This window comes from Mchenga conophoros, linkage group LG19 (assembly GCF_057382185.1).
Source record: "Mchenga conophoros isolate Kocher_MC1m ecotype Shallow Benthic linkage group LG19, M_conophoros_male_GT1.1, whole genome shotgun sequence".
In the NCBI taxonomy this organism is placed as follows: Eukaryota; Metazoa; Chordata; class Actinopteri; order Cichliformes; family Cichlidae; genus Mchenga; species Mchenga conophoros.
Window position 1 is genome coordinate 6,918,611 of NC_140544.1, and position 13,592 is coordinate 6,932,202.

General features: G+C 43.2%; 1 protein-coding gene across 7 annotated transcripts in view; it reads right to left on the minus strand.

The window, feature by feature from the left end:
* Positions 1 to 13,164, minus strand: part of fgfr3 (fibroblast growth factor receptor 3) — a 67,172-nt gene extending 54,008 nt beyond the window's left edge. For 3 of the 7 annotated variants that reach the window (XM_085258173.1, XM_085258172.1, XM_085258169.1), the window contains exons 1-2: positions 12,637 to 13,163; positions 8,150 to 8,375 (exon numbers count right to left, since the gene is read on the minus strand). In XM_085258173.1, the coding sequence (XP_085114299.1) occupies positions 8,150 to 8,297 (148 nt within the window). In that variant the 5' untranslated portion in view covers positions 8,298 to 8,375; positions 12,637 to 13,163. Of the gene's footprint in view, positions 1 to 8,149; positions 8,376 to 12,636 lie in introns of all 7 variants that reach the window. The other 4 variants (XM_085258174.1, XM_085258171.1, XM_085258170.1 and 1 more) reach the window with 3 other exon arrangements.
* Between the last annotated feature and the right edge of the window lie 428 nt (positions 13,165 to 13,592).

Sequence of the window (13,592 nt, forward strand, 5' to 3'; positions counted from 1 at the left end):
CGCTCTCTTCTTTCCAGGGAGGAAAAAGGCTTCCCTTACGCTCTGCAGAGGGCACAAGGCTTTATTATTTTAGCTCTCCTGGCAAAATAACATAAAGGGGGGGAGAGGGGGGAGAGGGGTGAGAGAGCGAGACGTGGGAGGGAGTTTGGTTTCAATATTAGATGTGTCAGCTGCCCTGGATGCGAGGGAGCATTAAACAGAAGCGCATGCAAGGGTGTGAGTGGAGACCCCAGGTCTTTTATTTTTGGTTTTTTGGGGGGGGATCAAGGCAGGAAATAGATGATTCAACCAAGAAAGAACGAAAGAAAGAAACTACTGCTCATGTATAACCTTTTTCAGTCTTACTGCATCACAGTCACCTGTTAAAGTAAAGGAGACGAAATAAAAGAGCAGAGGGAAAGACACAGAAGAAGAGGAAAGACACAAAGACCGGGACAGGGAAAGGAGGGATGAAGGGGAAGGAAGACAGAGGACAGAAGAATATGAAAGAGATGCACACACACACAATCACACACACACGCACACACAATCACAAGCAAGGAGGTAATCTCATACTGCGCAGTAACTGCTTCCCTCCCTCGCTCCCCGACACACACGGCATTAAACACTGTCTGTTGGCTCTCTGGTTCCATTCACAGAAATGTAAATGGGGTGCAGCAGAGCCAGACAGCTCTGCTTCTGGTTAGTGGTCAGTGAGAAAGAAAGAAAGAAAGAGAGAGATGGACCTGTTAGGAGGAGAGGGATCAGTGCACGTGGGAGGCCTGGAGTAAACTTGCTCACCATGTGACTTTTATTAGTCTAATTATCTTGAAAATGCACGTTATTAATGACTCAATATGCTTTTGACTCCCGCTAACGAGATCCTTTATTATAAGTTAGACAGCGTGTCCTCTGATACAGCGGAGACCTGTAAGACAAATGAAGTACCACTGAGTTGAGTTTCTGTATAGAGGAAATAAAGACATGAGTGCTGTTCATATCACTGTAAGGATGAGTATGAGTGAGAACGGTGGAGTAAATGCAATTAAAAATGGTAATTGGTGCAAATAGAAGAACAAGAAAGTGGAAAGACAGACGTAAGCTACTATTTAATGATGGGTGGGACATGAAGCCAGGACTGTGACTCTCTTGGTACTTGTGTGTGTCTGTGTGTGCTGGATTTCTAACAGCCCAGCGCTCAACCTGCCATCTGTTTGACTCTGCCAGCAACAAAATTACCTCTTCCAATGGGGTTGGCTCAAACCGCGCGCACACACACACGCTTACAGTCAGGTTGTTCACATACAAACACGTTTAGACATGCACGGTGTATATTGGGTACATTTTGCAATCATCATCCATCTTGAAGATTCAGGTGAGATTATGCAATTGAACCAACGGTGGCAATAAATCCACATGTCAGCAGGACAGAAGGCAAAACAGAAAGAGTGAGACACCTAACTTAAAAAAAAATCCTGTCAACCCATCACTTCACAGTGCAAAAATATTTTGTCAGCTTCAACTGTGGCTCCAGTTGACTAATCGCCAACTCTCTTTTCCCCGTGCGCCCTCCGAGAGCGGTCTTCCTGATGTGATACAATGAGCCTTTTTGTTCTGCTCCATGTCTGCCTTATCTGTTAAGTATCTCAACAATTTCCTTAAGGGGAAGCTTTGTAATTAAAAGTCCGACCATATGTCAACGCCACTGTCAGCCAGCGGGCTAAGAACCGCCCTGAACCGCAGCCAGGGGTAGAGCAAAGGGCATGCACAGGTGTGTACGAGGCAGGCGAGTGTGCGTACGTGCTGGTGGAGAAAAAAAAAACAGAAACAAAAAAAGCAGGCAGTGGATGCAGGAATCAGAGCTTAGAAACTGATGGAGATTTGAAAACTTGCCAGAGAGGAGAAAAATGAGCAGATACACAGGAGGCTTTAAGGCTTAAAATGTTGTATAATATATGTATGCATTCAAATATGGCAAAGAAGAATGCAGAAAAGGTGGCGGGGAGTTAGACGTGACCAGAACACACAGACGGGCCTTTTTCATCCATAATTCATTGAACGGTGTGCAGAGAGGATTTCAAAGGGCATTAATGAGGTGTAATAATACATGCATAGCTGTGGCCTGCAGACACGGCTCGTACGAAGGCCGCGGGCAGACAATGACCTACTGATCTACAGCTGTCTGCTAATTTTTTGTGTTTCTTTTTTGCCTACCTAGTGAAGGTGCACCAAGGTGTGCATCCAACTCGTACCTGACAAAGACGGGTTTTCTTTCACACAGCAGAGGTCCCAACATACAAGCCGGTTTTTGTTTCACAGTATAGCACAGTTCAATCTGAGCATTTTCACTTCAGTCTGTGATCTGATATGAAAACCTTTAATAACATTTTGCTAAGCAACAGGCTTTTTCCACTAATGCTCAGCTGTGTGTTATCCTTGGAAAAACACTGCGTCTAGACAGTGCCGCCTAATGCATAACGTGCTTAGAAGGACGAGACAACACAACATGTTTTAATGTTGATTTAAATGATCAACTACCATTTATTACTCTTTGTTAAAAAACTGTGTGAATACAGTAACATGTGTAGGTTTACAGATGTAAAAACTGAACACTGGTGCCAGTGTTTGTACAACTGCAGAGAGTCTAGGAGAAATACCCCGCTATGATCCCTTGTGAGTTTGTTTGTAATGATTAATTCCCATCCACAAACGTGTCTGAAATGCCTACTGGATTAAATGCCTGACAGACTGAGGACAGAAGTGCCATTGTTTAACAAATCATCATTCAAAGCTTGTTTGGCCTGAACATTTACTCCACTTGCCAGAAAGATTTCTCGATAATGTTGCCGGGGAAATGAGCCTTCGCGCAGACACTGTGAAAACCAAAACACAACACAACGGAGGAACTTTTTACGCTGAAGTTGTGATGAACAGGCAGCCACGCTGAGCCCACACATGTACAGAATTGGCTAATTACAGGCTAGCGATGTGGAGACTGCTCCACCATAAACAATTAGAAATAAAAATACTAATAATATGCAAAATAAGACCAAGAAGGTACACGAGTATTGCTTTAGGGCTTAAAAAAAGAAAGAAAGTGCATCGGATGACTAATCGTCAACACGATCAGTGTCATTGTGGTGTGATTTAAAATAGATGCTTGTTAAAGATCAGATTTATTTTTAGTCACTCTCTATAAAGAAATAGGACTAAAAAATAAGAGTTAAAAACAAGAAGGTTTAAGGAAAACTTTGCACAGCTGGCAACATGTGCAGACCTATGAACATAAGAGCGTTTGAGCTAAGTAGGTAAACACAAAGGCAACTAACAATCCTCTTACATGAGCTGTAAGATCACTTACAGCTCATGTAAGAGGTGACAAGGAAAGGACTTGATGGTGCTAGAATGATAGAGCCAACTGGATTCTCCACAGGGACATCTGAGCAAGAAAGAGGGGAAACTCGGACTGACCAGAAGTCTCAGGGACACTCAGGGATACTGGAAAGGAAAGAGCTGCTGTGGGTGGGTATTAATAATGATAATAATAATAAAAATAAACATCTGACTAGAGGGGTGCTTGCTTGACGCAAACTCAGAGTGCGAAGAAGGGCTTAGAGGTGGATATAGAAGAAACTAACGTGCACTACAGCAGCACAGTAAAGCGCTTCTGCTGTGACAGTAGCAACATCCTGATTAAACACATCAATACATCCATTACAAAGATTACATAGAACTCTTCCTCCAGACATGAGATGGGAAACAGCTGACCACACCATAAATGCTGACTGGAAACTATCTCTGTCCACACACACACACACACACACACGCATGCATGCACGCACGCACGCAGGTATAGATCTGTTACCTTCAGGAAGATGCTGTCACCATCAAAGACTAACAGCACACATCAAAGTTTTTCGAAAGTGTGTAGAAGTGAGCGTGTTGTGTAGAAAAAAAGTAAGAAACAAGGAGAGGCAGAGAACGAGAGTGTGTGTGTGTGTGCACTCATGCTTGTTTGTGTACTGATGTGTGTGTGAACTGTAGAGCATGAGCGTAAATCGGCAAATGCTGAGGTTTTAACGAGTCGCCTAATCACCCAAACACCTCCTGCTGACATTTACAGTCCTTGCCGATGGGGTGGCGTGACCACACACACACACACACACACACACACACACACACACACACACGCTCACACGCACACATTTTCAGTCTCTAAACGGGACAAACAACTTGCTTTCTTCTCTAGTTGAAGGACACGGTGACCACACAACCACGGTGCGTCTTCCTCTCGCTCATGCGGACACACATTTTCTTCTTCTGCCTTCTTTTATTTATAATGTCGCATTAACTGCAGACTCTGCTCACGCGTAAACACAAATGTGCGCACACAGCGATGCAATGGCAAAACTGAATGTGCATGTCTGCTGATTCACATGTGCCGTATACTTCCATCAGAGCTCCGCGGGGATATCAGCAGGGGGTGTGTGTGGTCAGTAAATACTCAGGGAAGGTTACGAATGACACACACACACACACAGTCTCTGTTCTATGTCATCAGTCTCTCACATCAGTCAACTTGGCCTCTCAAACTTTTTTTTTTGTCACAGCAAATGACACCAGCTCTTGGAGAAATAAACAACGCTGCGCACCGACACAACTTAACACACACCACAAGGCCTGCTTACCTCACACACACATAAATAAACACCCAGAAAACAGCTTGACTTTAAACAGGATTTTTAAAGACCCACTATATTACCATTAGATGACTTTTTAAAGGGTAATTACGACCTTTTTTTCTACTATGATCTATTACTGTTACTTGTTAAGAAGGCATTGTGGAAAATGTTTATGCTTAAAAATAAAGCAGTTTCCTTCTATAACTTCTATCCAGCAGCCAACAGAGGTCAGTGATCACAACCAGAGTTCAACCAAAACAACTACACACTTTAAACATACTGAAAAAGATCTGAATTGATATTTAGAGGCCAGCTGTAAACCTTCAAGGGCATATTTGTCCTTAACACCTGCTGATCCTGACACACACTAATCCACACACTTCCCCCCAAAGTCACACAGTGCCACACACGGAAAACACAAAACCTAAGTGACAACTTTGCAGCCCGGTGTTGCGGTTGCTGAGGGGAAATTGTGCCATCTGCCATTAAACAACACTCATTTTACCCCTACTGCTCGTCCATCTGTGGATGTGGAGAACTCTCCTGGAGGCCAGAGGGCCACGGGGGAGACAAGACGCAGGCCAGAGACGCCTACGAGGAGCAGTCCCAACTGGACAGCAATGAATTGTCAACACTTGAGATTCTTACTTTTTTAAAAATCAATTTGAACCTGAAATTTGGGGATTTTTAATAGTTTCACATAAAATAAAAATGTAGCTTCAACCCTCGAATGCAGAGTAGTCCTCTTAGCCAAAGTAAGGGTGTGTCTGATATTCCCTTGTTGGTATTTCTGCATCTTCATAGTAATGTTGGTCTGGGATCAACATTCAAACTGACCAATCACATTGTTGTAATGGAAAAAACGGGAAAACTGTTTTTTTTTTTATATTAAAGTCTATTCTTGAACCAATGATAAGCATTTTAAGTGTATTCTTTATTAATTTACACAACACAATAAACATGTTGTCAAGTTAGCTTGATAACTGTCGGTGTGCTAGTGTTTTTTTTAGCATTAGCATTAGCCAATTTCTTGGCTAATGCTAACTCAATGCTCAGATAATGTCATTGATCACTTTTAAGATGATGTGTGAACAAAACCAACCTGTATTTACTACTATTTCTGCTATGACTGAAAGAAAAACAGCTAACAACACTTCCATGACAACCCCCCCCCCCCCAAACATTAATTTGTGCCAGATATTCAAGTGAAACAAGTCTCAGAAATAATATCCAGATCACAACAGGACTTCCAAGTGTCACGAAGGCTGTAAAGAAAGTACCCACTTAACATCAGACGTTGGTGTATTCGCTGTTTCTACACCGATCAGTCAAGGGTTTTCTTTCTTTAGCCCAAAAATATCAACTGAAAATGTTTATATTCGATCTGATTTGGCCCAAGATGTGTTTGTTTTGGACCTGCAAATAGGGCCTGTAAATGTCCCCCCCCCCGGAAGAAATAATACAAACTTTAGCAGACATAACAACTTTAAGATTTGGTTGAAAAGCCAAATGTGACAAAAAAAGAGTCTTTCCAGCTCTCTGAAAGGACATTTTAAGAAAAAGATGCTGCTTTACATGCAAACCCACTGTGCAATTTGAATCAAAAAATGACATTTAGATCAACCTCATGTGCCTACACCCTCATCAGAAACACAATATCATAAAATGACCTAAAGGAGTATCGCCACAACCCACTTTGTTTGCTTGTTGAGCTAATCAGCCACTCTAAAACACCATGTCTATTATCTTAGGGGTGTGGTCATAAGGCGCTATGACAATCCAGACGACTGAATGAATAAGGTTGCCATGCAACGCACCATTGAAAAGGAATTAAATTTACATGTAGATGTAAATAAATGGGCAAATACATCTAACCTTCATGTAGCTGTCCTACATTCAAAAAAAAATTGTGCCCAAAAATGCTGGGAGCTTAACAGCGAAAGCTCAGAGCTGTTTAGACGTCTAGCAAAACCCATTTCTTTCCAGCAAGTTTTGACTGGGTGGGTAATTATGAAGGTGAACAAAGAGTCTCGCGTTTTCAGTTTGATTCTAAGGTAAAAAGCTTTACATTGCACCAGGAAGCGTCCTTGGCAGAAGCACTGCTGCACGTGTTATCACCACAGCTATCCACTTGACATCAGATGAATCATCACACCCCAACATTAGGAACTTGAAACAATATCCTCCTCAGAGCCGTGGGCTCCGCGTGCATTTGGCTGCAGGTACATGAAGATCACAGCCTGAACACCCGCCACCCAGAGGGGGGTAAAAAAAAAAAACACAGACACACACTCAGCTTTTTGGATGATCCCACGCATGAGAGACTGTGATAGCTTCCAGCAGGGAAGGCAATCAGGCAGACAGAATCACACATTGTCTTTCCTTACATTATGCGTTTTACACGAGAGAGGGCGGGGGACAAGTCTCTTTTTAAGTCGCTGGATGCAGAGGATAATGTGGCTATTTAGCTGTTATCTCTCAAAGCTGTGTTCATTATCACTGATCAGCAGATTAAGTCCCACAAACACAAGTCTCCACTTTAGTGACTTAAGTCCAAGTCTTGAATCTCAAAGTCTGCATCTCTGCTCTGACCTCAGTTATTTGGGCGACAGCCAAAACAAACTGTACACACAAAAGCAGCAGTTAGAAAAGCTGTAATACCACGATCTTTTACACTCATGCACAAAGTGTCTCAGCTTGCGTAAGACAGCTGGGCCCTCTCCAGCAGGCGCCCGGGCTCCTCGTCTTTCTTAATGCGCTGTACCGTGTAAAGAGTGTCAAAGACTCATTTTAAATAACCCTCACATAAAAAGGAAAAAAAAGGGAGGGGAGAGAAAGAAGTGTTGGCTAACACCTACGAATAAAGATTACTCTGTGTTGTTGTTTTTTTTTTTAATAGCAATATGGAGAGATTAAAGCAAACGCAGTCAAAGTTTATTTTGGATTGATCTTTGGGTATTTCTCTGCCTCGAGAACAAAGAGGGAAAATCTCACTAAGCTCAGCGAACCGAGAAGAGGCCAATTAAATCCTCCTCGGACAAAAAATGTCATAAAAATTTTTTGTTGAAAAAGAGAAAGGACTCCATTCGCATAAACAGTAAATGGGACTTTTAAATACCATTATTTGAAGTGATGAACACAGAAAAATTAATGTCTTTCAAAGAACATGGAAAAGAAAGCAATGAACAAGAGTGCACAAGAAGCACTGTTTAATGACCTTTTCTACCCTTTCAATGTAAAGCCAACATGTGGATTATTCAAATCACGATTAAAAAAAGGAGCTGGAACCACTCAGAGTTTGGTATTTTTAGCTAATAATATAAATCACAACGCATTAAAGGGCATCTTTGCTCAAATTGTTCTCTAAAATTATGTTGCAATGAGTTTGAGGCACAAAATTCAAAATGAGTTTTCTCAGCGTCTTAAGCAGACTTAGGACAATTAATAATGTGGCATCAGCAGTGTGGGGTTGGATGTCTGTCTCCTACCTGTGGGCTGAGCAGTGGGCAGCCCGGCTGGAACGACGGTGAGAGGAAGGAGGAGAGAAAGCCAGAGTGAGCACCACAGAGCAGTCATTCCTCTGGGCGAAGAGGTCAGACGCAGAGCAGCGAGGCCCGACTCCAACTTAGACAACATCCTCCGTTCGCATACTGTCCAGCAGAAGGGCGGCCGCAGATGCCGCAAGAATCTGTCCGACAGCTCCCCACCACGGACCTGAAACAAGCAGCAGAATCTGTCAAAGAGAAGCCAGGATGTCCATTGAGACTATAAACACAGAAATCAACACAGTCTGAAACTTAAAAAAACCCAACATCAAATGGCTGTACATTGAACGCAGTGCAACAAAGCGCCTTGGGGTCTGTGCATATGCTAACGTGTTTTGACCTGAGAGTCCACACAGATTTTAAAGATTAGACGGGAAATCCCTCTTCAAAGTTTTTTCTTAGAAACTTTCTCTGAGCACCTGGTTCTTAGGATGGGAAAACAGAAATTCCAACACACGAACAGCTCAAAGTGAAAACTTCAGTACCCTACCGTGAGTTCAGATCACAAGCTCAACAATCAATCAGTTAACTTGCTCATTGTTACAGAGCTAAACAGCCTGACGCTCTTTTCCCGGGGACTCTTCTCGACAAAGTCACCCTCCATTATCAGACTGCAGCATGGTGGCTACAGAAAGGGATAGCAGAGTGTTCAGCCCCTAAGTTTTCCCGAGAAAGGAAAAGTTGGAATGCCCAGTGAGATGTGAGTGAAATGCCCAGAAAAGTAAAAGAAAAATCTTCCCACATGAGCACACGTAAACACACATGGTACCACTATTAACCTAAACGTCAGAGGGTCTGTGAATCTTCTGAATACCTTTGGTTGTGGGACGTCTACCTTAACACACACACTCCTACGGAGACGTTTATTGAATACACATGCTAACATTACAGAACGAGCTTCACTTGCACACACTGAGGTGTATTGCACACAGACACACAGTCAAAAGAAAGGTTGTATTGTCTTAAGTCTTAACAGTACTGTTTTCTTTCCCTTGCAGGACCTGTGACCCACTCCTCGCTTGGCACAAGTGCGAGGACGCATTTGCACGTTATCGAGCTTCAGTAAAGAAAAACACAGACTGGGGACACTTCACAAGACACACGTGGATAAATAAAGCAGCACACACACACACGGTGTCCTAATTTAAACAGTGCCACCGCACCTTTTACCCGTCAACATACTTCAGCCTTTAATGTTCTCCTTATGAACTCCCAGGAGTCCTTCTATTCCCGTCTCAGCCCATCCTCACCTTCTTACAACACGAGACGCCTACATGCTGCTGAGGTTTGTTTATATAGCACAATAAGGCCTTCGCTCTCAGGCCGTGGAGGTTGCTGATTACAGGCCTCGCTAAATCTAAACTTTTGTTTTCTCTGGCAGGCACAGAAACACACACACACACACACACACAGAAATAAATATATACATACATATATATATAAAATAGTAGCTTTTTACAAGGCAGTACACTTGGAGAGCTGACAGGGCTTCAGAGTTGGTTCATATCAACCCGTAGATCTGTTTAGACAAGTAGCATGACAGCCTCTCAAACCATGTGAGAAGAAGATCTAATACAATAGCAGCATTGACTTATCTGGTGTCAGGTAGGGGTTTAGACTAGGCCAGAGTCCATGGCAAGTGTTTGAATCTGAAGAGCAGCAAAGTGCTGCAGTGTAATTGATGCATTTGGGTGAAATAAATGACAGCCATGTGCAAGAGCAGTAATTAATGTGTGCCCCTTATTACACACAACTACCTGATATCCTCACTGAAAATGAAACCCTCATATACAGCACAACCAGCTAAAAACACTTTGATATCACTTAACAACCTCAAATAGCTGAGTAGAAGAAGAACATGAGGTAATATGGATCCCAAAGACCGAGAGAGGAGTTCAAAGCCTCAAATTTTCATGCTAATATTTTCTTAAAGCATGGCAGGGAAACACAACTACGGCAATGAATAAGGCATGAGCATTAATCATGCAGGACTATCTTCACATTGTAATAGCTCAGGGGCGGAAAAACGCTTCAACCCGGGTTCAAATCCCTGCCATCCCTCTATCCTCAGTGAGGAGCGACGTGAGGAAGTCACATGCTAGTCACACCTCCATGGAGTGTCAGCAATCTTTAATAATTAAGTCGGATAATCAGCGGCTGGGGCCGGATCAGCTTTGTGTTCTTGGTGGGGAAAAAAGGGAGATTAGAGGTTTTTTTTGGAGAGTGGAGCCAAGTGGAGGTTAGATGGGTAATAAAGAGACACACAAGTGGGTCATCTTCCTTTGCAGCACGCCTTTCTCCACTCCAGCTTTTTTCTTTTGCAATGCAATGCATGTCTCACACCCACCATCTCCCTTCTGCCTGTCCCTTCACGACTTCTTGCCTGCCTTCATAGCTGAGCCACCCTCTCTTCAGAGAGCTCGCTCGAACGAGTCCTCAGGTGAGAAGAGATATTGATCAGCTGAGAGGCAGAGGAGAGCTCGGCACTTCAGAGCTGTCAGAGGTTCAGGGGTGACTCCGGGCTCAGCTCACCTCGGGCTGACACTCAGACGGGCGGCGTCTCGTCTGAGACTCAGCCTGCACATGGAAAAAGATCCGAACGCCAGGGCTTTGTCCTCTGTGTTAAAGCAGAAGATACAGATGGACAGCGAAGTCCCTTTTGAAATTATAAAGACTACATGAAGTGCTGCTAGCAGACACTGGGGGACATTAAAATGTTATAAATCGTACTAAGGTTGGTATAAACTCAGCTTTTACTACCTCAGACATGTGAGAATCCTAATTACAGGGGAACAGAAAGACTAGAAGTCCTTACATATATAGGCACAAATTTTATATCAGAGGTATAGTGTAAAGCTCAGATAAGGTCACATAAGTTTGTTTTCTTTAAATAATAAATGAGTGTTTGTGCATGAAAGTAATGATCCTTTTTCTCTGTCAAATTAGACAAGCTGAAGCAGATTAATGAACCCTTCTCTTTATGAACGAGAAGGAAAACGTAAAGGCACTAAACCAGGAGCAGAGCGATGGTCTCGGGCCAATTTCACTAATGAAAAGAGGCAATCAGAGTCTCATTTGGAACCGAAAGTGTCTGAGGCTCGCCTCTGATTGAAAAAGCTGCACACTGGCACGCATTATTTCTCGGGTCAATAGATACAATTAATTTGGAGCATTAGCACAACTATTATCGGCCGCACGCTTGTTTATGACAGCATTTTTTTTCTTTTTTTTTAATAAGCTAAAGCAACAGAGCCCAAATCTCATTTTCAGCGTCTCTCTCGCAGGACGCAATAATCTAATAATTTTCTTCGGGTTGGGAGTTGACATGGTGGGAGTCAAAGCCGAGCTGAGTGGCCAAAAAGGAGAAGAAGGAGAAGAAAAAATCACCATCTGAATCCCATTGATGCGCATGTGTTTGAAGAGGGGATGAGTGATCTGCTGCTGAGGGGAGAGAACCGCACAGTTCATTCACTGAGAGGGAGAGGAGGGGGGACAATCCGCCGCTTTCTAACTTCAGAGATGATCAGAGGATTTGGGGGAGTGCGGCTCTGTGAAAGAGATGTGCAATTCATATTTCAGCGCCAAACCTGAGAAGACGTCACTACTGCGGTGAGGAGAAACGGCGTGCCCATCCTAACGAGCACGGGGATGGCTGGATTTTATTTATTTATTTATTTAAAAAAAAAAAACAAGATAAAATCAGGATAGGTTCGATTCATTCTGAATGAAGAGCGAGCTCACCTCAAACGAAATCTGGCAGGTATCACCACAAACCACCCTTTGTGTAAGGATAAGCGTGCGTGATTTCATTTGGCCTCTTTCTTTCTAAAACACTCAGTTTCACAGTTTCCCTCATTCGTGGATTTTTCTGTAAATACTGAAAAACTGGAAAGGATGAAGGGAATGACTTTGGATGTGGAGAGAACGCTTTAGCGCAAATTACTTTTTTCCCCTCACTGAAAAATCAACCAAACTCAATCAACTGCTGGAAAAAGCATACACGTTTCCCAACCCAAATATGTTTTACAGTATTTTTTCCACTCGTTTTTTTCTTACAGCGTGCGTAATTTCAGCAACACACACACACACCTCCACAAGCTACAACAGAAGCCGCTTTGCGCTCCTGCTCCGAACCCGTGGCAATAGATTTGCGCACTGACTGTTGATTCCTCCAGAGTCTGCTGACACTGGCCAAGATGCGCCAATTGCGCACAAACAGGGACCTCCACGCCACCTGTGCTGTGGCACAGCCGCGGGGCTGCTTCACGACTCACGCAGTGTACACAGTGCTCAAAGCTCTAACCTGTCCTCATCTACAAGGAAGTGAAGCTGTGAGACTTATGTGTCTGAGTCTGCGTAACCTGCTTGTAAATAATAATAATAATAATAATAATAATAATAATAATAATAATAATAATAATAATATTTACCCACAGTATCCCGTTTTGACAGAAAAGATCAGCCTTCAGAGTTTAGATGGCACCAAGCTTTCCTTTGGTGAAATAGCCTCTAGTCTCCGGTAAACTTCACAAAAACCCACAAAACTACTTTTAAATCCTCACGTTCCAGCGCTTGGAGAGCAGTTTAGCGACAGCGGAAAAAAAGAGTCACAAATCCCCCCCTCACGACTTGAAGGCGAGTGTCTTCGCCAACTTCTCTCCACTAAATCCCGTCCTCCGCCGCGCGCTGCTGTCCGCGTTGTCCAAAGTGTCCAGTCCTCCAAAGTCCTTTCATCCTGTCCTGCGAGGGGGCAGAGTGGACGAGGCGGACGGGGACGCGGGATGCGCGGTTCCTTTGCGTCTCCTCCGGCGCAGATGCCAGTTTCGGTGCGTTTCGTCGCTTCTGATCAACCAACGCAGAGTGGTGACTCTTCTCCTCTCGCTGTCTGTGAAGTAGGAGTTGCAAGGTGCTGCCGTCAACCGTGCACCGCTGGGAAACACGAGGAGTTCCAGGTTTACTTTCAAAATAAGATCCTTGGCTCGGATCCGATGACGCATGCTTTGCTCCGAGGCACTCGTTCAATTATGAAAATGCAGGAAAGGTAAGGGAAAAAAAGCACTCGCCAGCCTATGAGCCATCTACAAAGGAACTCTGTAATGCAGCAATGGTTATATCGTATCGTTTCATGCACTTTAGTACTTGTGTGTACTTAAATAAGAGTCTTTATTATGTTTTTCTGTTTTTAATTGTATTTTTTGTTTAATTGCTCACATCCTGTCATCATTGTTAAGTTGTGAATCAGTGTATTTGATGAAAATCTGAATGCATTCTTCAATAAATGAATATGTAAATTTAAATTTAAAATATGTTAAAATGATATACCAACAGAGCCATCTGAGGAGACAAATAAGTGAAGCACAGCTAGCTGTCGTTAGCAGCAAACTCA